At 34.5% G+C, this 25882-nt stretch overlaps 1 protein-coding gene across 1 annotated transcript in view; it reads left to right on the top strand.

Annotated features, from left to right (window-relative positions):
* Positions 1-25882, top strand: part of Ap3b1 (adaptor related protein complex 3 beta 1 subunit) — a 294655-nt gene that overhangs the window by 108709 nt on the left and 160064 nt on the right. Inside the window, exon 7 of the mRNA XM_004645731.2 lies at positions 3048-3230. Within this exon, the coding sequence (XP_004645788.1) occupies positions 3048-3230 (183 nt within the window). The remainder of the gene's footprint in view (positions 1-3047; positions 3231-25882) is intronic.

Here is a 25882-nt window from a genome sequence, read left to right as displayed (position 1 = left end):
TAAAGATCGAAGTATATATTTCTTACTTACAATGCCTCAAAAGCAGTAGTGTTTATTTCCTTGTCTTTTTATATTAATTTCAAATAAATCTTTTTAATAGAATTTAAATTTCATCCAGAGAACAGAATTTCTTAGGAAGATAAATTGGGTAGTGCCTACTGAAAAACTGAGTTATATATTTTGATGAAATAAAGTTTCCTCTCCTAATTTTAGCTAGAAAATTATGTTTAATGAATAGATTGGTAGTTCATAGATAAACTGTAGGGGTAAAACACCATTTTATAAGTTATTGATTAAATGTTGGTAAAAGCTTCACTGTTTTGGGCAAAGAAACACACCCCCGAGTTTGTGCAGATGTTTTATTGTGATAGATCTATTATCCAGCTATTAGAAGATAAATGACTGATCTTTCCTATTTTCCATGTCTCAAGAAAATTGAAATAAGAAGGGACTATCATTTGGGCTGTATGATTAGGGCAGGTTGGATGGCCATTAATTTAAGGAAGGAAAATCTTGGCAGCATTGGCCAACTTGCACCATGTTATCAATCAAACCTTGATGCACTTCTTGTGATGACCCAGCACTCTCAGGTTTTTGCACCGTTAATTAGAATTCATGACAAAATAGATGCAAGGAAACGTTTTGTACCCTTCATAATTTTATAGAAAATTTATTGTTATTAGAGGAACCATTTGCTTAGTGTGATTTTTTTCATTACCAGCTTGTCAACTAGCATAGATAATCTGGAGAAAATATGAACCCCATAGATGGGGTGTCACTCTTGTTGATGGTTCATGTAGTTTACCTTGGAGCACAGCTAATGGCTGAAGTTCATAGCAACAGCACAGAAAAACGTGGCAACCAAGGGGAGATAAATGAACCATGTTTATTGCTTTAATATAAAAAATACATAAATGGAAAACTGCATTTGAATTTGATGAGCTCATTGCTAGTTTTGTTGGAGTGATTTATTTTTCCTCTTATAGGAAAAGCTACTATTGACACAGTGAAATAGAAATTAACTGTCTGTTTTTTGGAAACCAATATTTTTGGTTTTAAAATCTGAGTAGATCATTTTCATTTTAATTCTGAATGTTTTATAGAATATTGAACATTTAATAGACCAAAATTATCAATTTTTCTGCTAATATTTAGCCTAGGGTCAGATTATTAAAACTGTATAATCAAGTAAGTATCCAAAATGGTCAGTTTTATTTTGTAGATGTGCTGTCTTTACATTCTTTCCAATGTTTCTTTAAGCCTTATTTGTATTTACATTTTTTTCTTTTAATGATATTGGTTAGTACCTGAGAATGTGTTAGTGTTGTGCGATTGTTCTATACATATAGGTTTTGGTTTAATAAGTTTAATGTTATGTAATAGTTTCCATTCAACTGTTTTGTGTCTAAACACATTTGGAAAAGAAGAATTTATAGGTTTGTACATGATAATTTGATGATATATAGCATTTAAAAATTGAATATTGAGTTAAATTTCATGGAGTATTGTAAAGCGTATTTTATTTTTATTCATTAGCATCTTTTACCGATTGATGTAAATATTATTGTAATATTGGTGTATGTATAAAGCATATAGAAATGTTTACATCTCACAAATTATGAATTATTCTGTAGCTTAATATTGTAAACTCTGTGTTTTAAGAAATTTTTAATTTTACTAATTCTAATCTTACAGGAATGTGATTATCACTAAATTTCTGAAAAGTAAGAAGACATAAAAATGTGAAGTTGAAAACATACATTTAACCTCCTTTCCATATCAATAGCAAATAGAAAATTATACATATAATACATTTTTATTTAGTTCACACAAATAATCAATTCTTTGCTTTTTCGATTGAGTTGCATACATGCTGGGACCAGCAGGCACCAGTACATGGGCAGGGCTGGAGTCAATAAATGCGGCTTCACGTTTATACTGATTGGTAATTCATAAAATCCCCACAGGATTTGAAACTTGTTTAGCATAATAGCAAGTCTATATTCTGAGCTGTTTTCTTTCAATTGTATTGTTGGTTGCATATTAATAAACTAAATGTCAGCCAAGTAGGGGGAAAACACTCAAAATATGAATATCATTGTATCTAATATTTTTCAAAAAGTACCATTTCAGTAAGTTATATTGCTATTTAATTGCTTATTTTAAATCATTGGGGAAATTTTAGACACTAAAATGAAGATTCCCTAGTGTTCAGAAAGAAAATGTTATTAATTTGTTTTTCAGAACCGTATTTTGTTGGCTATCTGCATGTACATCAGTAGTACATATATAGAAGCGTTTGTGTATTATATACTCTTCTTACCTTTATCTTCATAGGAAAGGAGTTTTGGTTTCCTCTAAGACTTGTAAAAGAATGACCATTCAAAAATCAGCATGTATGATTCATTAATTGATCTTGGGGGAAGCTGCCTTTTTAAATAATATATTATTCCAGCTTATACATATTATCATAAAATAGATTTATTAAAATTTTAGCCAGTGTGTTTTCTTTGTAAATAAATTATGTTGGTAAAATTGGATTATAATATATAAGATTTGGAAGTATTTTTGTTCTAAAAACATGAGTTTCTGTCTTTTTTGAAGTTCACTGTGAAAGTATTGTCTTTTTCACTTTGAACTGACACAAATATGATCTTTGTTACTTAATTACATTGTTAGCAACTAAGAAATGAATCTTTAGATTGAAATTAGGTTAGCTAAGAATTGATCATTGAAAATGTGAATGATTAATAATTTATATATAAGCCATTTATTGGAATTTAACTTAATGAAATAAAAATCAGAACATACTATATCAAAAACATTAATTTTCTAGGTGGAATAACTATAGGTATTTTAATACCTGTAATAATTATAAGTATTAAAATTATTTTTTGAGAGAGTAGAACCTGTTTTAAAATTTGTTATTAGAATGTGAATGTTCACTTTAATTGAAAGACATAATACTTTGTTGTCATAACACTGGTTACATTGCTGTACCATGGGTGGAAAACTTTTTTAATGAGTTACTATTTCTTTCTTTATAGCTGGTAGCTGGCAGTGTTGTGATGGCTTTTGAAGAAGTGTGCCCTGATAGAATTGATTTGATTCACAAGAATTACCGCAAGCTATGTAATTTACTAGTTGATGTGGAAGAGTGGGGGCAGGTGGTCATAATTCACATGCTGACGCGATATGCTCGTATGCAGTTTGTCAGCCCTTGGGAAGAGGTAAGTGCCAGTCTTTTACTCATAAGGGCATGCTGGTAGAATAGGTGAACTTTTAAAAGCATGTACAAAAATTGTAAAGTAATAAAAATGTACAAATCTGCCTATTTATCAAGCACTGTCTTCCAAAAGCAAGAAACCAGTACAAAAAAAAAAACCAAACAAACCAGTAACTGTCCTTTATATTGGTATTGACTGATACATTTAACGGCATGGTATGTAAACTTTGAGAATGACACCTGGCAAGACACTCTGGTTAGGAACAATCACAGATACAGTGTTTGCAATGACAAACCCATGTTTATAATACCAGACCGTTCACTCCTTCGCTCTCTTGCTCACTCTCTCTGCCTCTCTCTATCTGTCTGTCTGTCTCTGTCTGTCTGTCTCTGTCTCTCTCTCTCTCTCTCTCTCTCTCTCTCTCTCTCTCTCTCTCTCTTTCTGAGGTACTACTTTCACATCTCTGAGTCCTAGCCTTTCCACATTTGGAAAGTAGGTATTATGAGTCAATAATGTGAAATTTTACCTTAGATAATTTATTTTTTGCCTACATGAATACTGTTGAACTTCCTAATGTTTCCTAATTATGTTTCTAAAATGTTACATTTTTCCACTTGAACTAGTAACATTTTAATAAAAGTAATAAATATATCTCAAAGTGAGGTTTATTTTCTTCTGCAGATTAGCATTAGAGGTATGCCTTACTGTTTTAGTTATATAAGAATTTAGAAACAGTTAATTTTATCGTAGTTTATAATAGAACTCAATCAGTATGTATATTTAAGAATGTAAAGTTTAAAACTTAGTTAAAATTTTAAATATTATGAAGTGGCATGTTAACCTTATCCTTGCATGTCTTTCCTGTGTAAGAATCAGTTAAGACATCTAAGATTAGGAAAAAATCCTATTTTGTTAAAGGGGTTTACACACAAATTGACAGATAGGTCTTGAGTGCTTAGTATATCTTGTTTTTGTTAATTAGAAATAATATTAAAATGAGAGAAAAAGTAAATAAAATTGAAAAGTGTTTATAATATATGCTGTAGATGATACCAAACTTATAAATAATTGTAAAATGTTTATCAGTTTTTCTACATTTAGTATTTGTTGACATTAAAAACTATTTAAAATCTTTATCTAAAATACTGAAATATTAGGGCCGGGGAGATGGCTCAGTGGAATAAGTGCTTCCCAGGCAAGCTCAAGGGCCTGAGTTCAATCCCTGGTTCCACCAAAAAAAAATAAATAAATAAAAAAAATAAAATATTGAAATATTGATTTAATATCCATTATTTATTTAGTGTTGGATATTTAAGCACACACACTTAACACATGCTCTGCCCCTGAGCTGCAACATTAGGTCCCTTAATTTTGTTATATTTTTATTTATTTTTGAGACAGGGTCTCAATATGCAGTTCAGGTTAGCCTTGAACTCATTATGTAGCCCAGGCTGGTCTCAAGCTCCTGGCCGTCCTCTTGCCTCAGCCTCCCAATTGCTGAGATTGCAGTCTTGCAACCACTATGCCTGGCTTGCCCCCTCAACTTTAATTTGCATAAAATGGTTATAGTCTTAAAGATTGACATGTAGTTTGAATTATTAATATACAAAATCCTTTCCCATCTAGGGCTCTTAAATTGATGAAAATTCATGTATTTGGGTACTTTTATTTTACAAAGTTAATTTTATTTATAATTGACCAAACTTTTGAAGGTACTTTTTCCAATTAAATTACAATCTCTGATGAAAATATCTCATTGCTTTGATGGTATGTTTGACAAGAGATTTCTGGTGATTGTAACTTATTATTAGTTTGATTTCAGCCAGTTTCTTTGAAAAGTGCTGCTCAGATTTTTCTTTTCTTTTGTTCTCTTAATTTTATGGGTTACTTTGGAATATGTAATGATGGTTACCCTTCAAAAATTTTTTTTCACTGTGCTATCACTGTCAAATGATTTTCATTTGACACTTAGACAAATAAGTTACTTTTCATTTGTTAATATATAGACATTGAACCTTAGGTATATGCTTTATCATATCTAAAACAAGGTAATGGATATTAGAATGTGCTTTTATAATTTGCTTTTCTGTTCCTTGAATTTTATTTCATCTTATTTTAGACAAAGCTGTATCCAAAAGAAAAGCTTAAATCTACTCTACAGTACTTTTTTTTGAGAGATAGAAAAATTGGGGCTGTGAATATTCTTTGTGTTTTCACATATTGACTTCATGAATATTAATTATTATATAGGAAAAATCTAGTCATTACTCCTAGCATACTGGAATCGGGCAAAGTCATTTCTTCTCTTTGCCATCTGATCTTGGTACTGTTCCAAAGCCTGTGGTTATTAGACTAAGTTAGTGTTTTCACATGGGCCCCTCTGCCTTCCAGATGCTATTTTTAGCATCACGAGATGCCACTGTGTGGGTGGGGGCAGTGCTGCTGAGCTGTGCTTGTGTGGCTAGCCTTCTTATGCTGTTGCATATGATTTCCTTTGAGAAAGATTCCTTGACTTAAAGAAAAAAGAAGGGAAGAAATAAAACTCTAGTAAACTGTGATCATAATTTTTTTTTTTTTAGTTAAAGAACTATGTGGTAAAATAGTTTCCTTCCCATAACCTCTTGGTTGACATTTAACAAGGCAATTATTGGCAATCATTTAATTTCAGTTATTCTGTTAGTTTGATTTTTAGAGAAAACATTTTACTTTATTTACTAATTTAAGGTGGTATCAGATGACCTCAATCCATGGAAGAATTCTTCCTTGATTATTTAAGTTAGTAAGAGTCTTATTGAGCCCCAAACAATCAAAGTAATACCATGGCATTATGTTTAATTATATATTCTGTTCAGAAGCAGACTGAGTCCTTACTGTAGATGAAAATGAAACGGTATGATCAATGCTAGGCTCTTTGTTTAAGTACATCTTATAAAACTAAGGATCAAATAGATGATCACTATGTGGGTCATCCCTGTGCTTCAGCCCTTTCCCCAACCCTGTCGGCCTTTCTCTGATGTTATGTTTGTTTTACTGCAAAACTTTGGAGTGAACAGTCTAGCCATTTTTACTCCTTAAGGCTTTCTGGCCTAGATCTCCTGTTGATTCCAGCTCTTCAGGACTTCACATGGTAGTTGTAGCATTAGAAACTGGCAGGTTGAATCACAAAGTCATTTTGGCATTTCTCCTTTGCAGTTTACAGCTCACATTATAAAAAGTGTACCATGTAAAGAATGGCTAAGATTACTACAGAATGGAAGGATGAGTTGGAATAGCACTCCAGAGAGTAAGTGCTGAGTGGCTGTCATCCTCTTTTTATCCTTTTGCCACCAACACTTTCATTATCTAGCATTCTCTCTTGGATCACTCACCAAATAAAAAGTCACTCACATAAATGTTAGGGGCCATTTGAGAAAATCACATTAATAAAATAATACATTGACTTAAAACTTATTTAAAATAATATGGTTGTCATAACAAATTCATTGATGTCAAACAATGTCTCCAGTAAAAGAAAATGTGAAAATGGTACTATGATACTTTCAGTATATATCACCTTTTTGTACTTTCTTACATATTTTATTTTATTTATGTAATGTATTTTTATAGAGCAGCCATAATTATTAGGTCTATTTTGCAGATGAAGAAACAGACAGATTTTAAGTCAACCTAAGATAAAAGGTGGTGCCTATAAAAGATGGAACTAAAAATAGTTACCTGATGACCAGGCCATCATTTTTTTTTTATTTTATATTTTATTGTGATACTTAGATTAAAACATTTTCTGTTTTCCATAATTTTTTGTTTGCTAAGTATGCCTTTATTCAAACTACCTTGAGGCCCAGTCCTCAGTGCTCAGGCATTGCAGTGGGCTAACAACTGTAATTCAATTTGCTTTTCAAGGAGAAGAATCATCTTTCTCTCTGAATTTTGAAAAACATTTATTTGTGACAGTATACTTGAAGGATAGCAAAACAATTGCTTTTGAGGAACTGGAAATAGTAGAAATACTTTTTGAGATGAGCTATTGAACATACCTTCTAAGTACTCAAATGAACACATATACAAACAAACTTCAGGTTAGAAGAGATTTTAATTTAGTTTATTTGCATCATTATAGATCAGTATTTAGGCTGTTTATATGTAAATGTATGATTTGAGGAACAATTAAGTGTTGACAAAGTAGATTGCAGTCATATCAATTGCACTGCATTTTCCATAATTTTTCTAACTGACATCTTTGATGATAAATAGTGGATGCCAAGTCAAAGCCGATTATCCAGTGCACTAGGAATTCATGGGGCTGTCAGGGAGAAGACCGATTGACTTTAAATTTACATATTAATGAGAAGATTTGTTAAGAGGGTGCTTGACTATAGAAAATAACAGCATATTTATAGGGCACGACATTTTATAAATAAAGCTGATGCAGGAAAATGGAAATTAAACCTTTTAGGTTAATAAATTCAAGAGAGTGGTAAAATGTGTATTTGCATTTTTATTTTCTTAAACTTAACCTTACTCTTTGCAGTCTATATGGGTTGTTTTTTTTCTAGGTCAAGTTTGTGTAATTTTCAAGGATATAAAATTGCATAAGTATTTTATTTGTAATTCAAGCTTATTATGGGAAGTTACTTGAAGCATAACTATAATTCTCCAACATTAACAATGCTTTTGTAAATATAATAGATTTAATAAAGCATTATAAAACAAAATAAATTTTAAGAGCAATTTAAAATAAAATAAAACCCTTTGGTGGCATTAATTGTAAATTTCAGTGAAGCTGACATTGATGCCTGACAAGAATGTTTTTACTTTTGTTATCAGAGCACTTTGAAATTGAAATTTGTCTTTACATGACAGTTTTGTTATAGTTAACAAAAATATTGTTTAATAAATTGGACTGTAAAGCTAAGTATTCTCTACTTTTGAGATTGTGAATCCAGGTAATGTAATTTATTTTCTTTCTTTCTTTCTTTCTTTCTTTCTTTCTTTCTTTCTTTCTTTTTTTTTTTTTTTTTTTTGTACTGGGATGGAACTCGGGACCTTGTGTTTGCCAGGCAGGCACTTAAGCTATCTCTAAGGCTCCCCAGGTAATAGAATTCTGGTGACAGTATTTATGTAATTTTGAATCTTGGAATGGTGACTCTGTCTCTCATTGTCTCTCAGTATATTTGTACTAAAGTTTTAAATCCTTCCATGTTAAAGAAAGTTGTACATTTTTTTCAGAGGTAGGCAGAAAATAAAGTCATCAAAATGCAAAATTCATATATATGACGTTTGCTTGTTTATTTTACTAGGAATGGAATTTAGGATCTCATGCTTACTAGGCAGGTGCTATGCCCCTGGGCTATATCCTTGGACCATATATATAGCTTTTGATTAGCAATGTTTTTGTTAAATTCAAAGATAATTGGTGCAAGTACTTCATGAACTGGACATCTAGGTGCTGCACTAATACCTTTTTTTTTCCCTTAGTGTCTCACTATGTAGTATAGGCTGGCCTGAAATGCCTATGTAATCCAGGCTAGCCTCAAAACTCACAGGGATCCTCTTGCTTCAGTCTCCCAAAAGCTGGGATTACAGATGTGCATCCCCACACCCAGTCTAAAGGACCAAGATGTCATAAATTGTTTTTACTGAGTCTTAATTTCTTTATAGGTTTTTTTTTTTTTTTTGTGAAACAGTTTTGTAATATATGTTGTCAAGGAACTCTTACTAGATTTTACTATTTGAGGAACTTTTAAAGAATAAAATACTAAGGAGCTGTGGCGGAATCCATGCTTTACAATACAAATAAAATTTGTTATGCACCCCAATATATACCACTTGACAAAGGATTCATTAATGTGTAACTAGGGGCCATCAGCTGATAGAAACTGCGTTTCTCCTGTTGGTTATGAAGCATTTAATTTTTTTTGGTACTGGGAATTGAACTTGGGACCTTGCAGAAACATTTAAAGATTCTTTTTTAGAAATTTTACTTAATTATTTATTTGGTACAGGGTCTCACTACGCAGCTAAGACTTGTAGTGATCCTTTGTCTCAGCCTCCCCAGCACTGAGGTTACAGGTGTGTGCCACCACACCTGGTTTCAGTGGCCAGCACTGCATGCCTGGGGTTCTGGGGCCAGTGTGGCATGCGGTACTGGGGATTGAACGTGGGTCCTTGCACTTGCCCGGCAGGTGCTTAGATCATCAAGCTGTCTCCCCAGCCTAAAGATTCTCTAGTATATTTGTTACTCATAATTTATTATTATCACTATTGTTATTATTATAATTATGTGATACTGGAGATCAAACTTGGGACCTTGTGCTTGCTAGGCAAGTGCTTATGCCACAGAGCTGTTTGTATCCCTTGCCCCTTATAATTTATGCTTTTCTTTTCTTTTCTTTTTTTTACAAAGAGGATCAATTTATTTGGGTTCACAATTTTGAAATTTCAGTGTCTGATTTGGGGCCTATGGTGAGGTAACACATCCTAACCATGGCATTCATGGACCACATGGGCCAAGGAGGAAAGAAAAGGAATCATTTTAGGGTCTCACTGCTTTTTGGCACACCCCCTTGTGACCAAGACCTCCAACCTGGCCACATCCTTTATTTACTTATTTTTTTCATAAATAGGACTTTATTTATGACTATTAAAAATCTGAATCTTAAACAAACTCTTAGGCTGGTAGTTCATATCCATTAGCTCGTTCAGCTTTAGCTCCAGTCTCATCCCCAGTAGCCTTTCTAGAGCTACTGCCCTCACCATGAAGCTCCATGAGTTTTCTCAATTCAAACTTGGGCTTCTTCAGCATTTTTACTTTTCTGACAAAGACATCATGAAGAGAGTAGATAGATTGGCAAGCTTTTTTGTGTCTTTGCCCAGTGCTGTCTGGAATCAGTTTATTGACCACTTCCGTCAAGTCATTTGTCTGCACCTCTTGGGTCATGATTTCCATCATCTTCCAGATCTGGCCAACCTGTTGATGCTGAGTGTAAGAGGTCTTTTGTCTCAGATTGTTGTGGTTTTACACAAACAAAGCAAGTAGCTATCAGTAGTCTTGACATCCATGTGAGCTTTGATCATGTTCTGCCATTTTTGACCATGGAACACATTTTGTCACGGGAGAGATCCATGCCGTGGAAGTCAGTCAGGAAGTTTTTGCCCTGAACATCTTCAGTAATTACCTTGAATTTTCTTTTTTTCTTCATTTTAATGAAGAAAAAAAGATAAAATAGCAATGAAACAGTTTCAAAACAGGTTAGTAGGATGGTTACAATAATTAATACACTGCATAGTGTCCTCATAGTAGTTATTCAGAGGACAAGATACAGACATATTTTGTCTAATCAATATTAGTATCAACTTTTATTCTCAATGAACTGAAAGTAGCTGTATGTCTATCCTAACTCGTGTGTGTGTGTGTATATATATATATATATATATATTTTTTTATACTTTTTTTTAACAACAAAATGGTCCTTTATACTTTTGTAAAGCTAGTAACACATGACACTAGATTGCCCAGCATCTGATAGCTAACCTTAACCAGACAGGATGTTCATTTCAGGAGTGATGTAGCTTGTTTTCTTTAGGCACTGGACCAACCTACACATATTTGATCGATTTCCTAGTTTTATGACTCCCAACATATCCCTCTTATTCGTTTTGTTTTGTCAGAAGTGGGTGTTCCACTGCATTTAGAGAAGCTGTATTTTGAGAAGTCTTTAAAGGACCTTTTCATACTTGAAGCCTGTCTAAAGATTGTAGGTACTTGAATTCAGCAAAATAACCCAATATAGTTCAATAGTTCAAAATAGTAGTGGGTTATCAGCAGATCTGGCAATTGTCAGAAGTTGTTGACTTGAGCCTTTTACAGTTCAGCATATTAATATGGCATTACTTTTTATACCTTGTAGTTATACTTTTTATACTTATTCTTGATTGAATTATTTAAAGTTTATGAAATTCTCTTAAAAATAATTTTATCCGAGTAATATACACATGGTTTGTAAAAGTTGAGTAATACTATAAGGGTTATAAAAACAATTTGTTTTTCCTTTTCTTCCCCATACCTGAGTTAGCAACTGTAAATTTTAGCCTTTCCAGAATGTGTTTGCATGTGATACAGGTGAGAAAAATGTAACTTCCAACCTGCTAGATGTTAGATCTAGCAAATTTGTGTTCCTCAAAGTTGAAGAATAAATTTTAAGAAATAACAGAGGTTAAGAGTAGGAAAATTTATTGAAAAAGATAGTTCCTGAGAGAAAGGAGGTGTCCTGCATGGGCTGCCACTGAGGTCCTTTGTTGGAGGTAATTTATATAGCAAAGTCACAAGGTAGGTAAAATGTAGGTCAAACTATAATCAACCTATAGGACTACAAATGTAGCTGCTTATAATAGGGAATCATATTAATCCAATAGGTAAAGAGGTTACGTAGCAAGGGTACATGGAAAGAACAAAAGATATTTTTAGGAACAGATGGATCTGAAGGTTCTGGTCACCCATCTGGGTGAATGATGTCTATCCAGACTTTAGTATGATCTTCAACTTATTGGTTATCCATTTGGGACACACATGGATCTGGTCATTCCATTTTTATCTGGAGGCCTGGCTTTCAACAGATGTACCTGAAGCCACAGTTGTGATGTGTTCTTTTACACTGACTCTTTTGAGGGCCTACAAATGCCAGAGTGCCTATAATATTCTGCCTAACTTAAGCTGTATATATGTTTATCTTTCTCCATTTCTTTCTCTTATTTTATTTATGTTTTTTTTTGGCGGAACCAGGGATTGAACTGAGGCCCATGCGCTTGCCAGAGAAGCACTTATTCCACTGAGGCATCTCCCCGGCTCCATCTTTCTCTTTTTTAAATGATTTTTTTTTGTACTGGGAATTGAACTTGGAACCTTGTGCTTGCCAAGCTATCTCCTCAGTTCATTTCTTACGTTTTTTTGAGAAAGGGTCTTGCTGTAAAGTCCAGGATAGCCTTGAACTTATGATGTAGCCTAGGTTGGCTTCAAATTTGTGTCAATCCTCCTTCTTCAGCCTCCCTGGTGCTAAGGTTACAGGAATATGCCAACGTAGTCAAGATATACTCCAAGGTTTATCAAATTTAGACTACATAGTATTCGTGTTACAGAAACAAATCCTTTATTTTTCATGCAATTTAAATTTTCAGCTATTATTTTCTCTTGAACTTAAACAATATTTCATGCTTATTACAGTATAGATCATCTCTGGTGAATTTTTCCATTCTGTTCATCTGAAAAATACCTTCATTGTATATGTTTGAAGAATGGTATTGCTCCATATAGGTTTTCCTTTTTGTTTCTTTTTTCTTTTTTTTTTCCATAATTTTATTGAGAGACAAATAGCAATGAGACAGTTTCAAACCAAATTGGTAGGACAGTTTCAATAATTAACACATTGCATACTCTCTTCCTAGTGGTTATTTGCTGTACAAGATGCAGACATGATATCCTATTTACAAACACTGTTACAACAAATCCCTCTATTCATTAAGAGAATGTAGCTATATATCCTAACCATTTTGAATACACAGATACAAAATGAACATTCATCTGTATCCCCTTTTTTGTTTAGTTCCATCATTTGAATATTATAGGTGTGTTAACTCAGCAAAATATTCTAAAAGAGTCCAGTAGTCCATAATAGTATTGGGTCTTGCGCTTGACTGGCAGTGTCAGAAATTGTTGACCTGAGTCCCCTACAGCTCAACATAACAGCATGGCTTTACTTCTTATACTTTGTTTTTATACTTTTCTGCTGGATGGTTAAGACCAAGATAAAGCAAGACCTATGCAACAAGGGTTGTAGCTTTTGAATCTGATAAGGTCAGTGAAATCCCCTGAGGATTTTTCCTGAGATCCTGTACCTCAGATTGTAGATCCTTTGTCAGTGTCAGCCATGTGGATGAGTCACGGCCATTGCTTGGCCAATTGTTTTGTTTTTTGAGACAGAGTCTTGCTATGCAGTTCCACCCGACCTTGTGTTCACTGTATAACCGAGACTGGCCTCAAACTCATGGTACTCTGAGTGCTGGAGTTGAAGGCTTGTGCCACTACCCGGTTACCTCCATATACAATTCTTCATTGACTTCTTCTTTCAGTTATTCAAAGATATTATTCCCTTTTAAAATTCCATTCTTTCTGACCAGAAATTAGTTATAACTTTTGTTCTTTTGTATATAATGTGTTTTATGTAACTGTCATACTGTTTTTTTCAAGGTTCATGAGATAAAAAGTGTTAAATTTTTCATGAAAAATTACTAAAATTTTGTAAAATTCAGCAAGGTGTAAAAATTCACTAATCTCATACCTAAACTTTAAATCTTTTTTTTCAATAATTTTATTGAGAAACAGCAATGAGATGGTTTAAAATCTGATTAGTAGGATAGTTTCAATAATTAATACATTGCATATTGTTATCTTAGTGGTTACTCATTATACAAGATGCAGACATGATATCCTGTTTATAAACACTATTAGGACAAATCTTTCTGTTCATTGAATTGAGAGAATGTAGCTGTGTATCTATCCTATTTTGAATATACCGATACAAAGTTGTCATTCATTTGTATCCCCTTTTTTTGTTTAGTTTTGTCAGAGAAGGGTATTTCATTGTCATTTAAATATTATAGGTGTGTGAATTCAGTAAAATATTCCAATATAGTCCTGTAGTCCATAATAGCAGTAGGTTTTCTGTAAGACTGGCAATGTCAGAAGTTGTTGACTTGAGCCTTTTACAGCTCAGCATATTAATATGGCTTTACTTTTTATACATTGTTTTTATACTTTTCTACTGGATTGGTAAGACCAAGATAAAGTAAGACCTAAATAACAAGAAATGTCACTTTTGTATCTGATAAAGTCAGTCAAATCCCCTCAGGATTCATCCTGAAACTCTGTACCGCAGTTTGTAGATTCCTTGTTAGTGTCGGTCATGTGGATGAGTCACGACCACTGGCTTGACCAGTTTGCTTTCTATGAAAGCCTGAGAGAATGTTTTCTCTCCATGTGACTCTCCTTAGGCACACTTTACATCATCGATCACTTTCCTTGGTGGACCCATAATTCCTTGATCAGAAGATTTGAGACACAACTGAGTACATGATGTTATAGTACAGGTTATATGTCCTGAGTCTTCACTGACCTTGAAAGGCTAGGGCCAAAATGTTGGCTGTCCTTGCAGCCCTCCTTTTGCTCTAATTTTGGATCTGCAAACTTAGATTGTTAACCCTCCAGAAGAAAAGCTTATTGTTATTTCCCTACAACCTAGACAGTTGAGCTTAACCTCACTATCTGTGTGAGTATCAAACATCTTAGGCATAACATGGAACAGGTATTTTTCATCAACTACTGATACGTTAAACTTATACAGAATATGAAGAAAAAAATGAAAATAAAAATATATTTTAAAAATAGCAATAAACAATTACATATGTTTACACAGACATTTAGAAATCTAATCATATACAGCATTGTAGCAGGACAGTCCCGCAACACCCTTTTTCCTATCTCCTGCCTTCATTCACCACCGCCTTCCTTTTTAAACAAACATCTACCCGAGAGACAACACAGCAGCAACCGGCGTGTCATGGCAAGCAGCACATATTCAGAAGACCAGAATGACAGTCACTCCAAGCATAACCCTACTATTACATATTGCTGTCTTCAGTGCAGTTGCTTAGTTCACAGGTATCAGCATATATAATTAGGCAGGGTGAGAGTCCTACCAATTAACTGCTAGTTTCGAAAACCTTTTGAAGATTTTCAGGATCATTGCCTTACCCATCTTGTACATATAAATGTATGGCTTTGCCCTGTCATGTTTCCTAGCTTTTTTCCTTGCTCACTCTTCATTGTCTAATCCTCAAGTTCTTACTTTCCTTTTAATTATGTTATACCTTTCTATTTGTATTTCTTCTTTTGAGTTCTTATACTAGGGAGACTATACGATATTTACACATGTGGGTCTGGTTTATTTCACTTATGAGTGTGTCTTCAAGTGGCATCCACTTCAATATGAAGGCTTTGAGTTTATCATTCCTTACAGCTGAGTAATACTCTGTTGTATAAAAATACCACATCTTTTTCATCCATTCCTCAGGTGATGGACATCTTGGTTGTTTCCAAGATTTGGTTATCACAAATTGTGTTGCTAAAAACATAGATACACATATATCACTATATGATGTTTTCAGTTCCTCTGGGAAAATTCCGAGTAGGGGAATAGCTGGTTTGAATGAGATTTCAAGGAGTCTCCACGCTGATTTCCATAATGGTTGTACCAGTCTACATTCCCACCAGCAGTGGAGAAGGGTTCCTGTTTCCCCACAGTCTAACATTTGTTGTTGGTTGATTTCTTTATGATAGTCATTCTTTCTGGGTTGAGATGATATCTCAGTGTTGTTTGAGTTTGCATTTCACGGATGGCTAGTGATGTAGAGCATTTTTCATATATTTATTTGCTTCTTTAATTTCATCCTCTGAGAAATGTGTGTTCATCTCGGATGTCCATTTCTGGATTGGGTCTTTAAATTTTGGGGCCCTCGTGTTTTTTAGTTCTTTATAAATTCTAGAGAGTAGACCTTTGTCTGAGTGCTTATTAGTCAAGTTATTTTTCCAAATTTGTGGCTTGTCTTTTCACTTTGTTGGTAATTTTTTGATGTGCAAAAGCTTCTCAATAAGAGGAGGTCCCAGTTGTTAATTCTTCAAGTGTTACTTGTGCACTTTGATTTTTGTTCACTTTGATTTTGAACTTTTTGCCTACCCTTATGTCTTCAAGAGTTCCCTCCTACTTTCTCTTCCAGGAGATTTAGTGTTTCTGTTTTAATGTTTAGATCTTTAATTCATTTTGACGTTAGCTTGGTGCATAGTGATAGAACTGGGTCAAGTTTTACTGTTTGGCATGTAGAGAGCCAATTAAAATTTAAAAGATAAATTCCTTTGTCCCTTTGCTTTGGTTGGGTTGTACTACAGTTCTCTAACATTACCCATTTTAAAAGTAGCTTTCCTGGGAGTTAATCCAATCAGTACATCTGTGCATTAGAAGCTATACTGTGATTCAATGAATTGTATCTTCTTATGTTTATCTGCTTTCATGATTTTTTTGATTTTAGAAATTTCATTTTGATGTGCATTGCTGTGACTTTTCCTTTTGTTTGCCTTGCTTAAAAGTTAACTGTGTTTTCTGGGTCTATAAATTTGTTGTTTGTTTTATAAATTTGAACTGTTCAGTTGTAGAGTGCTTGGCCTGCTTGGGTAAGGGCCCTTGGTTTGATCCCTAGCACGAGTGCATGCATGTATGTGCATGCACGCTGCACACATGCACACGTGTGCACACACATACACACACACATAGCTATACCCCTTAAACTAAATTTTGAATTTAAAATTTTTATTTTTTGGGACTTTAGTTGCATATATTTTGGTCTGTTTGTGATATTGATACACATGGCTCTTGAAACTTAACTTTTTTCACTTGTTTTCCTCTTTGTTCTTACAATGAAATAATTTTTTGTTCATCATTCTTCAGATTTCTTAACCTTTTTTACAGCCTGTCAGCTCCATCTGACATACACTTTATTTTAATCATTGTGTAGATTTTTATTTGGTCCTTTGTATAATATTCTACTCCTACTGTTTCCTTATTTGTTTATTCAATTATGTTTCCTTTCATATTTTTGAGATACATACTCTGTGTGTATGTGTGTGTGTGTAAGTAAATAATAGCTGCTTTAGACTTTTTGCTTAATAATGGCTTCTCATTTCTCTTGAGAATATTAGCTGATTGTGCAGCTAACATGACAGTAAGCCCTTTAGTGACCTTAGTTGATGGACTTTATCATCAGAAATTGCCTAACAGTGTCCTTAAGTAAGCAGGAAACTAAAACTCACAAGTAGCAGCAAGAAACCCTAGTGAAGTAATTTAAGTTACAGAGCTGTTTTGTTAGTGTTTACTGATATGCCCCATTCTCTACAGAGAAATTAGGTATGTAAAGAAAATTTCTTCTGTTAAAAGAAAAAGTAAATAATGGAAATAATATCTGAGAAAACTTGGACATTGAATTTTCTAAAAAATTAAGTTTCTTAAATATGTTGAAACAACTAAATTGAACCAATGTCTCTCCAAGTAAAAATGACCAGCAGAGAGAGAAATTATGCAAAAGAAGCACATGAAAATTCTAGAGAGGCTGGGGAGATAGCTCAGCAGTTTAAGTACCTCCCCAGCAAGCTCAAGGTCCAGAGTTCAATCCCCGGTATCATAGAATAGAATAGAATAGAGTAGAATAGGAATAAGAGTAAGAGTAGAGTAGGGTACTCTGAGCCTGTGAGTTCAGCAGCAGATTTGAACAGACAGAAAATGAATTGATGAACTTGAGAGAAGTTCAGTTGAGATGATCTAGTCTGAGGACCATGCAGTAAAAAACATTGAAGATGAACACAGTCTAAGAGATCTGAGAAGCCTGTGAGTCACTGCCAGGTGTACTGACACACGTAATGGGTATTCCAGAAGAAAAGAGAGAGAAAGGGACAGAAAAAGTATCTGGAGAAATGATGATTGAAAGCTTTCCAAATTTGATGAAGACACTTATTTGCATTTTCAAGAGGTTCATCAGAGTTCAAGAAAGAAAAATTCCAAGGTTCATATCTGGATAAACTAGCACCGAATTGTTCAAAGTGAAGGGCAAAAAAGTCATGTAGGAGAGAAGTTAGTCACCATTTACATTGTTTCCACAGTAAGAGTAATAGCTGATTTCTTATCAGAAGCCTTTGGGTCTAGAAGGCAATGGAAAGAACCATGTTTGAAGTGATAGGAGAAGAAAAATCGTCAGCTAAGAAGCCCATCTCTGACGAGACTGGCCTTCAGAAACAGAGAAACAAATATATTCCTAGGTGATAAATCAGTATATCTGAATCATATATGTCAAATTTAATGCAGACATCAGTACACATTGTCTTTGAATATTATGTGTATTATTGAACTTCCTATTTGATTTTTCCTTTTGTTCATTAAACTTTCACAATGAAATGCACATATCTTACAATGTTAATAATTGTATATATGTTAGTAACAAACTCTTTATGATATGGAATAGTACCATTATATTCCCAGTTAAATCCTGTACTCTGGGTTCTCGAGGAAAATAATCTTTTTCCTCCCTCACTATAATGTTGAGTTCAAAATCTGAAAAATCTGAGCTGTTTCTCTGCTTTTAAATATAGTTACTATGCGTGTGCTGAATGTACAGTCTCCTTATGCATACCAAAAGCATAAATACCTATATTTGGATGAGAGAAGATGATATACTTAGATCCTGGTGTAACTTCCCTACCCTCTAGTTCTCCATTGGAGTGATGTTTTGTGGGTCTCTGTCACCTGCATATAATGGGGAGAGGACTGTGGTACAGGAATGGAGCTCTCCTGAGTTCTTAATTGGGTCGGCTTGGGCTGGCATTTTCAGAGAGGGAGGGAGGGAAGGAGGGAGGAAATTTTTCAGTGAGTATTAATCCTGTATTCTGTGATGAAAGGAGGAAAACATCCCTTTTTCTATTCTTAGGAATTTAAGTGGATGAAAGATAAACCTGTAAATCTCTCTGGATGTCTTTATTTGAAACAAACAAACTTCTAAGTGTTATTCTTGTCTTCTTTTCTGTTAATTGAGATTGCTGGACTCTGCTAAAGCAGGTCTAACCATGCAGAGAGATGATTATGACCATGGAACACAATTCACTGGTACAAAGACCAGTTTAGCTCATTGTAGAAATTTAAATTAGTATTAAATCATATTTCATTCTTTTTGATAATTTTTTTACTCAGCATAATGTATTGGAAATTGATTCATGTTGTTATGTGCTTTCATTTAAAATACTTTCTAAATATTTCAGTATTTTTTGCTGAATAATACTGTTTATCTACTTTTTTGTTTGGTTTTTGTATTTTTAAGATAGGTTTTGCTGTATAGTTCAGGCTGGCCTTGAGTTCACTTGGAAGCCCATGCTGGCCTCAAACTCACAGCATTCTTCCTGTCTCAGCATCCCAAATGCCAGAATTACAGGCATGCACCATTATGCCTGGAAGTTTATCTTTTCTGTTCTTTTGTTTTATTTTATTATGTATGTATGTATGTATGTATGTATGTATGTTTGTATTTGGTACAATGCAGGGTCTGACTGCACAGCTCAGATTTGTAGTGATCCTCCTGTTTTCAGCCTCCCCAGATGTGGGATTACAGGCTTGCGCCACCATGCCTGGTCTTGGTGGCTGGCTCAGCATGCCTCTGGGTGCAGCATGTGGTGCCAGGGATTGAATCCTGGTCCCTGTGCTTGCCTAAGCAGGTGCTTAGTCTGGTGAGCTATCTCACTGGTTCAGTTTATCTTTTCTTATACCACAGAAAACCTTGTTTGTTTGTTTGTTTTTTGCCTTTTAGAGTATTTGTTATGAATGTTCTTAGACAGTTCTGTTTTATAGAGCTGGGCTTTCATTCTCAATTAGTATATATATATATGTAGAATTTGGCAGTCACAGAGCAAATATATTTTAGTTTTACAAGACGTGCTAGACTTCCAAAATGGTTATGCTATTATTTTTGTTGCCATGTCTGCTATAACAAATTCCTGAGGGGCGAACATATTTCCTTCAGAGTTATGCAATTTGGACATCCAAGATGAAGGTGTTGGCAGGTTTGGTTTCTCCTGAGAATCCCCTGGCCTTTGTTTACACCTGTCCCTTCCTCTGCTTCCTTACAGGACATTTCCTCTTCTTAGATGCACTGTCGGCATGTCTACCTGTCGATCTCTCATGCAACGACAGTGATTAGATCAGACTAGGTCCCATCATAACAGCCTCACACAAGCTTAAGTTGTTTCTCTTGCCCAAGAAACTCGAAGTACAAATGAAGAGCGAAGTAAAAGATCGATAACATAGAACAGAGATAGATCTTCGCAAATGGGATAGGGATCAAGTGATAGAAGAGGGGGAGGGGAGCTACATGACATGTAAGCCTCATTTTAACTTAATCACATGTTTAAAGGTTCTGTCTCATAATATTGGCACAGGCATTCAGGGGCTTAAGGCTTGAGTATAAAGTTTTTCAGGAAACAATTCAGACCACAACAACCATGGGGATTTGATTTCTCCACATCCTCACCAACATTTGATGATACTGTTATTATTTATTTTAACCATTGTGTTTGGTTTATTCTGGATTTCTAATGAGTTCTCTGTGCTATGCTAATAAAGGATTATTTATTCCCAAGATGATTTGGTATTAGAATTTTAAGCCCTTTATTCTAAAGGACATTAGTTAGATAATTAAGACATCTGCATCTGGTTTCTTGTCCCTCCTTTTACACACCCACACCCACATAAGGTATTCCCTCTTTCTGTCTCCTGCTCTCTGGCAGCCACAGGATTCGCTTGCTGGTTCTGCACACCATGGGTCTATAGCTTTGGCCTCTTGGGCTGCGCATCTTCATGTGAACATTCTCCTCTTCCAGAGAGCACTTGCTGGCTTCTGTCGTATGTGTGCTCTCTGTTTCACTTAATACTCTCCACAGATAGCCAGTTTTAACTCTTAGCTTTGTCTTCTACTATTATCTTCCTATTATCTTCAAAACAATTTGCTTATATAATCATTCTAGGGACTTGAGTATATCCATTAACTTAGATGTATGAATATTTTAGAATTAATGGAATTAAGTGCTGCTTTTATAAAGTTTTATATTTTTACAGAGTTTTTGTAACTCAAATGTTTTGGGTTTTGCTTGTAACATTTTAAAATTAATTACTGGTTCTTGGAGTTCTAGTTTCCTTCTCTAAATTTATTTAGAGTAGAAATAAACACACATGTACACATATTCTATGTACTAGATTATCTGAAGGTTTAAAAACTTACTGGTGTATGTACCTTCTCATAGAATTTTTATAGATGTTGTAAAAACTTTTATTTATTTTTGTACCCTAAAGGAGAATTAACTTAATTTGAGTTCAGCACAGGAATTTCAGTTCCTGTCTCTAATTTAATATAATCCATTTCAGGGATTAGGATATGGAAAGAATGAATATATGCAGAGTCATGATTAGTTCTACTTAGGTTGCTTTTAATTTTGTTTTATAATTTATGATTGTGAACCACTCAAAATACATTCAGCTTAACAAAATTATTTTCCACCACCAGTTTAATTAATTTTCAAGTATTAGAACTATTATTTTTCATGTCTTGGAACCCCTAAGTTCCACATATGCTATCAGCTTTTTTTAGGGGCATTTGAAACTGCAAAATAATTTATGTAGATCCTCCAGATTTCTCCATTACAAAGTTTGGAAAAGGCTGCAATCAGAAAGCATGTTTCTCATACACTAGAACTGAGCATATAGTCAGAAGAAATGACAAATGTGTGCAGTTGAACACTGACTTCTCATGGTGGCCCAGCCCAGAGTTACAGTGCACATATGTTTTTGTAATTGTGCTGCATTGGGGGAGAGACAGTGTGCAGTGGTCCTCAGACCCATACTTGTGCCTGTGCGGTAGGTGCTTACTGGGCTGTAAAGTCAGCAGCAGAGCAGTTTGCTCACAAAGGAAAAGAAAAAATTTCTTTATATTAGTGTCCAAATCTTGTATTAGTTTACGTATATGTGAGATGTAGTGAAGGAATCTTGTTTTATTTTTGAGAAAATGAAAAGTTACATTAACATTTTGTTAGGCCTTTACTCACAATGACTGGAGGCAAAGCCAGGAAGATCACAAGTCTAAAGCCATCCTGGGCAATTTAGCAAGATTCTGTTTCAAAATAAAATGAAAAAAGACTGGAGATGTGGCTTAGTGGTAGAGTACTTGCCTGGCATGTGTGAGGCCCTGGTGTCAATCCCTGTTACCACAAAAGAAACAAACCACCCAAAAAGAAACAACTTTTATTAAACATAAACATTTGTTTCTAATGAATTTATTCTGTGTGCTTTCCATACTGAATAGCTAATTTGTCTGAGTGGTTATGATACTGCTAACTACCTCCCTACTCAGATCTTTTCAGAACATCTATAGACACTGACAGCACACTGGTGTGGTGTGGGAGCCGTGACAGGCTGAATGTTTGTGTCACCCCACTGCTTTTTTTCTCACCTATCCCTAACCCCTCTTTGTGGTATTGGGAGTTGAACCCAAAGCCTCCTGTTTGCTAAGTGAGTGTTCTGCCTCTGAGCTAGATCCCCAGTCCTGATTTTCTTGATCTTTTTAATAAGCTTATCAATTATTTTTTTACATATTATGCCTTTGTTATTGTATATAAAAGTTGCCATACCCCAAATTTATTTAGAGTTTCTTTTGTGCTATTATTTAGAAGTTTATAGGTCTGTTTTTAAAAGTGTAAGTGCATTTGTGCCATACATAATACTTACATTTGTTTTTGGTAATTGGTAAATATTTATATTTGCCAATTTGGTATCTTGATCACTTTTGGTCCCTTTATCCTCTCTTCCTCTTCCCATAATCCCCTCTACATTTCCAAAAAGTGTTCGTTTTTATCTCTCTTTCATTTTCACTCTTTTATTTACTTTTAAGGTCTGATTGACATATGACAAATGCTGAAGTTTAAAAAACATTATTATAGTACAAGACATACTGTTTCTCATCCCCCTTAGTACTCTTTCAAACACACATGCCATCATCCTTGCCGCTTTCTGAAGCAGTTCTGGAAGTCCTCTTTTCCTGAGTCTTTAATTGGGCAGTCCAAATGTCCTGAATCATTGGAATGCTCATTTCGCCTTTAGGAAAAACCAGAAGTTTCATGGTGCCAGATCCTGTGAGGTAGATGAGTGTACACCAGAATGCTTCCAAGAGCCTGGCTTTCTGTTGGGTGGCACTCAGCAGCAGCCTTCACTGTTTCTCCCATGGCACTCCTAGGTTTCATGTAAAATTCTGGATGCCTTACCCAGTAATTTCTTCTCTAGATGTCATGTAATTTTATAACAGTCATTTCAAAATATTTATAAGCACATTTCATGTTCATTTGATTAAGTAGTGTCACATTTTTGGATTTGGGTTCTCATTCTAACTAGGGTCCCTTTGTAAAACCATTTCCATTGGGGGCATCTTTACTACCGTATAGGTCTACACATCATGCTGAAATGTGTAACAGTGGTGTCATAGAAATATTCTTTAAACCGTCAACACTGATAGCATAGTTAATATTTCAAGTTCTTTTAAAAGATGTGTCTTCTCTCCCACTTATTAATTAGTGATTTATTTGTATTACTGTAGATTAAAATATTTGTATTATTGCTTATGTAACTCATGCTGTCATTATTAGTGCTACCCAAAATTTTCAGCTTTATTTTGAGAATATTTTTGTTTTTTAAAGAATTTGATGAGCTGGCTGGGGAGATAGTTTGGTGGTCTAAGCGCCTGCTTAGCAAGCGCAAGGACCTGGGTTCCATCCCTAGTACTGTATGCCTTGCTGTGTGCATGCCAGCCGCTGAAACCGGGTATGGTGGTACATGCCTGTAATCCCAGCACTGGGGAGGCTGAGACTGGAAGATCACTACAAGTCTGGGCTGTGTAGTGAAACCGTGTACCAACTAAATAAATAAAAAAATATATATTTTTTAAAAATTTGATGAGGGCTGGCTAGACAGCTCAGTGGACTAAAGAACCTTTTTAGGCAGAGCACAGTGGCAGGGGTTCCATCCCTAACATGCCATGCGAGCCCCACCCATGGAGCATGTTGAGACAGCGATTGAGACTGGGTGTGGCAGGGCACACCTGTAATCCCAGCTCTTGGGAGGATGAAAACGGGTGGAACACTAATAGTCTGATTTATATAGTGACACTCTGTATACCCTGTACTAAGTACATTTAAAAAAAAAAAATTGATGCAGGCTGGTAAGATGGCTCAGTGGTCTAAAGCACCTACTTAGAACAAGCTTAGCAGAGCACAGGGACTGCGGCTCAATCCCCCAGCACCACATGCCAGCCAGCCCCGCCCCTGGTGGGCTGAGCTGGCCACACACACACATACATAAATAAATAAATAATTTAAAAATTGATGAGCTAGCCTTCTTTTAATGCCCCTATCTTTAGAAGTACCCAGTTTTCTAAGGTATAAAAGACCAGGATTTATGGTGTGTGTCAGTATTATATTGGAGTAGAATTTGCACTACTTGGTAACTTTGTAGCTTAGAAATATTTTTGTAGCATAAATAGCCATATGTAAAATATTTTAATTAATACCAACTAGAAACTTGATATATGATAATGCATTGTTTCCTAAGGCTCAATGAAACATAAGGGTTTATTTTTACATTTTGGATTTAAATATACCTAAAATATATTTGTCTCTCTTTGTCTCTTGAAAATGAAACATATAATTTAATATTTATTGCTTAAGTTATGTCTTTTATTGTCTGTGTACCAAGGAATAAGAATGCCCAGGTAGTTGAACTGGTATGCATATACACTGAATAAAGACTTCATGCATAGAATAGTATTAAGGACTTCGTAACAGTTGTTTTAGCTGCACAGGAGGATCATTCTACTTAGTTCCAAATTCAAAGCTACAGTGATTGAGACTGCCTGCTATCAATTTCTAGGTAAGAAACATAAACTAAGGACTATATTTTAAAAAGTAAGCAATTCTAAAAATTGAGTATTTCTGAAATACTGCTTTGAAATATGTGTGAAAGTATGTAAAATTGGTTCATCTTTTATGTTTATGAAACATAGTTAATACACTAAGTAGAATAAATGGCAACTTCTGCCTATAATATAGGTGTTAAGAGTTACCCAAATTCACTTATTTTTATCTTAAACAGATAAAACATCTTAATATATCCACTTTGTCTTACTTGTTTAATCAATTTTTTTGTTTCTGGACAAGTAAAATTCATTCCATCATAGATATAATATGTTAATTAAGAATGACTATTTTTGAAATATTCAGAGTTCTAAGGTATTAACTTTGAATCCTTAACTTACTCATCTGGTCTGTTATCTCTAGGAGCACAAATCTTTTTCTAATATGTCAGAAAAACTACAAAGGTAAAATTAGATTTAAATTTTCAAAGATTACCACATTTAATTAGCTGTATAATTGATTACTGAAATTATCTCTCTTTGTCTAAAATAACAAAGTTGAACCTTACTCTTGTAAAAATTGTGTTGGATTGCATTCCCTGCTAAAAGTTCAATCTTATAACTTAATTCCTTGAACATATTAACTATAGTTACTTTTTAATCTTACTTCAGGCTACAAGAGCAAAAATACCCTAGGCTGGTTCACGTGAACTTTAAACATTTTTCACATTCTGGAGAAGAGAGCATAAAGTGCAGATGCTGGCTGATTTGGTATCTGAGGAGGATTTGCTTCTTGGTTCATAGGTGGCCATCTTCTAACTGTGCTCACATGGTGGAAGGAGCATTGAGAGGGCTCTTCAGGGTCCATTTTAAAAGGATACTAATCCCAGCCACAATCTCTTACTTTCCCAAAGTCTGATGGACTTCAAAATATGAGTTTAAAAGGGGCTTAAAGAGGGATGGAAGCATTCAGTTTGTAACATAGTCTATTCTATTCATGGCAGGTTATCCTTTATTTTCTTGTATATTTTTAGTGTCTTTATTTCTCTGGGTTTATGTCACATTGTTAA

Source organism: Octodon degus, unplaced genomic scaffold (assembly GCF_000260255.1).
Source record: "Octodon degus isolate 3935 unplaced genomic scaffold, OctDeg1.0 scaffold00238, whole genome shotgun sequence".
NCBI classification, from domain to species: domain Eukaryota; kingdom Metazoa; phylum Chordata; class Mammalia; order Rodentia; family Octodontidae; genus Octodon; species Octodon degus.
Note: the sequence above shows the minus strand (reverse complement) of the source record. Positions and strands in the feature narration are given on the sequence as shown.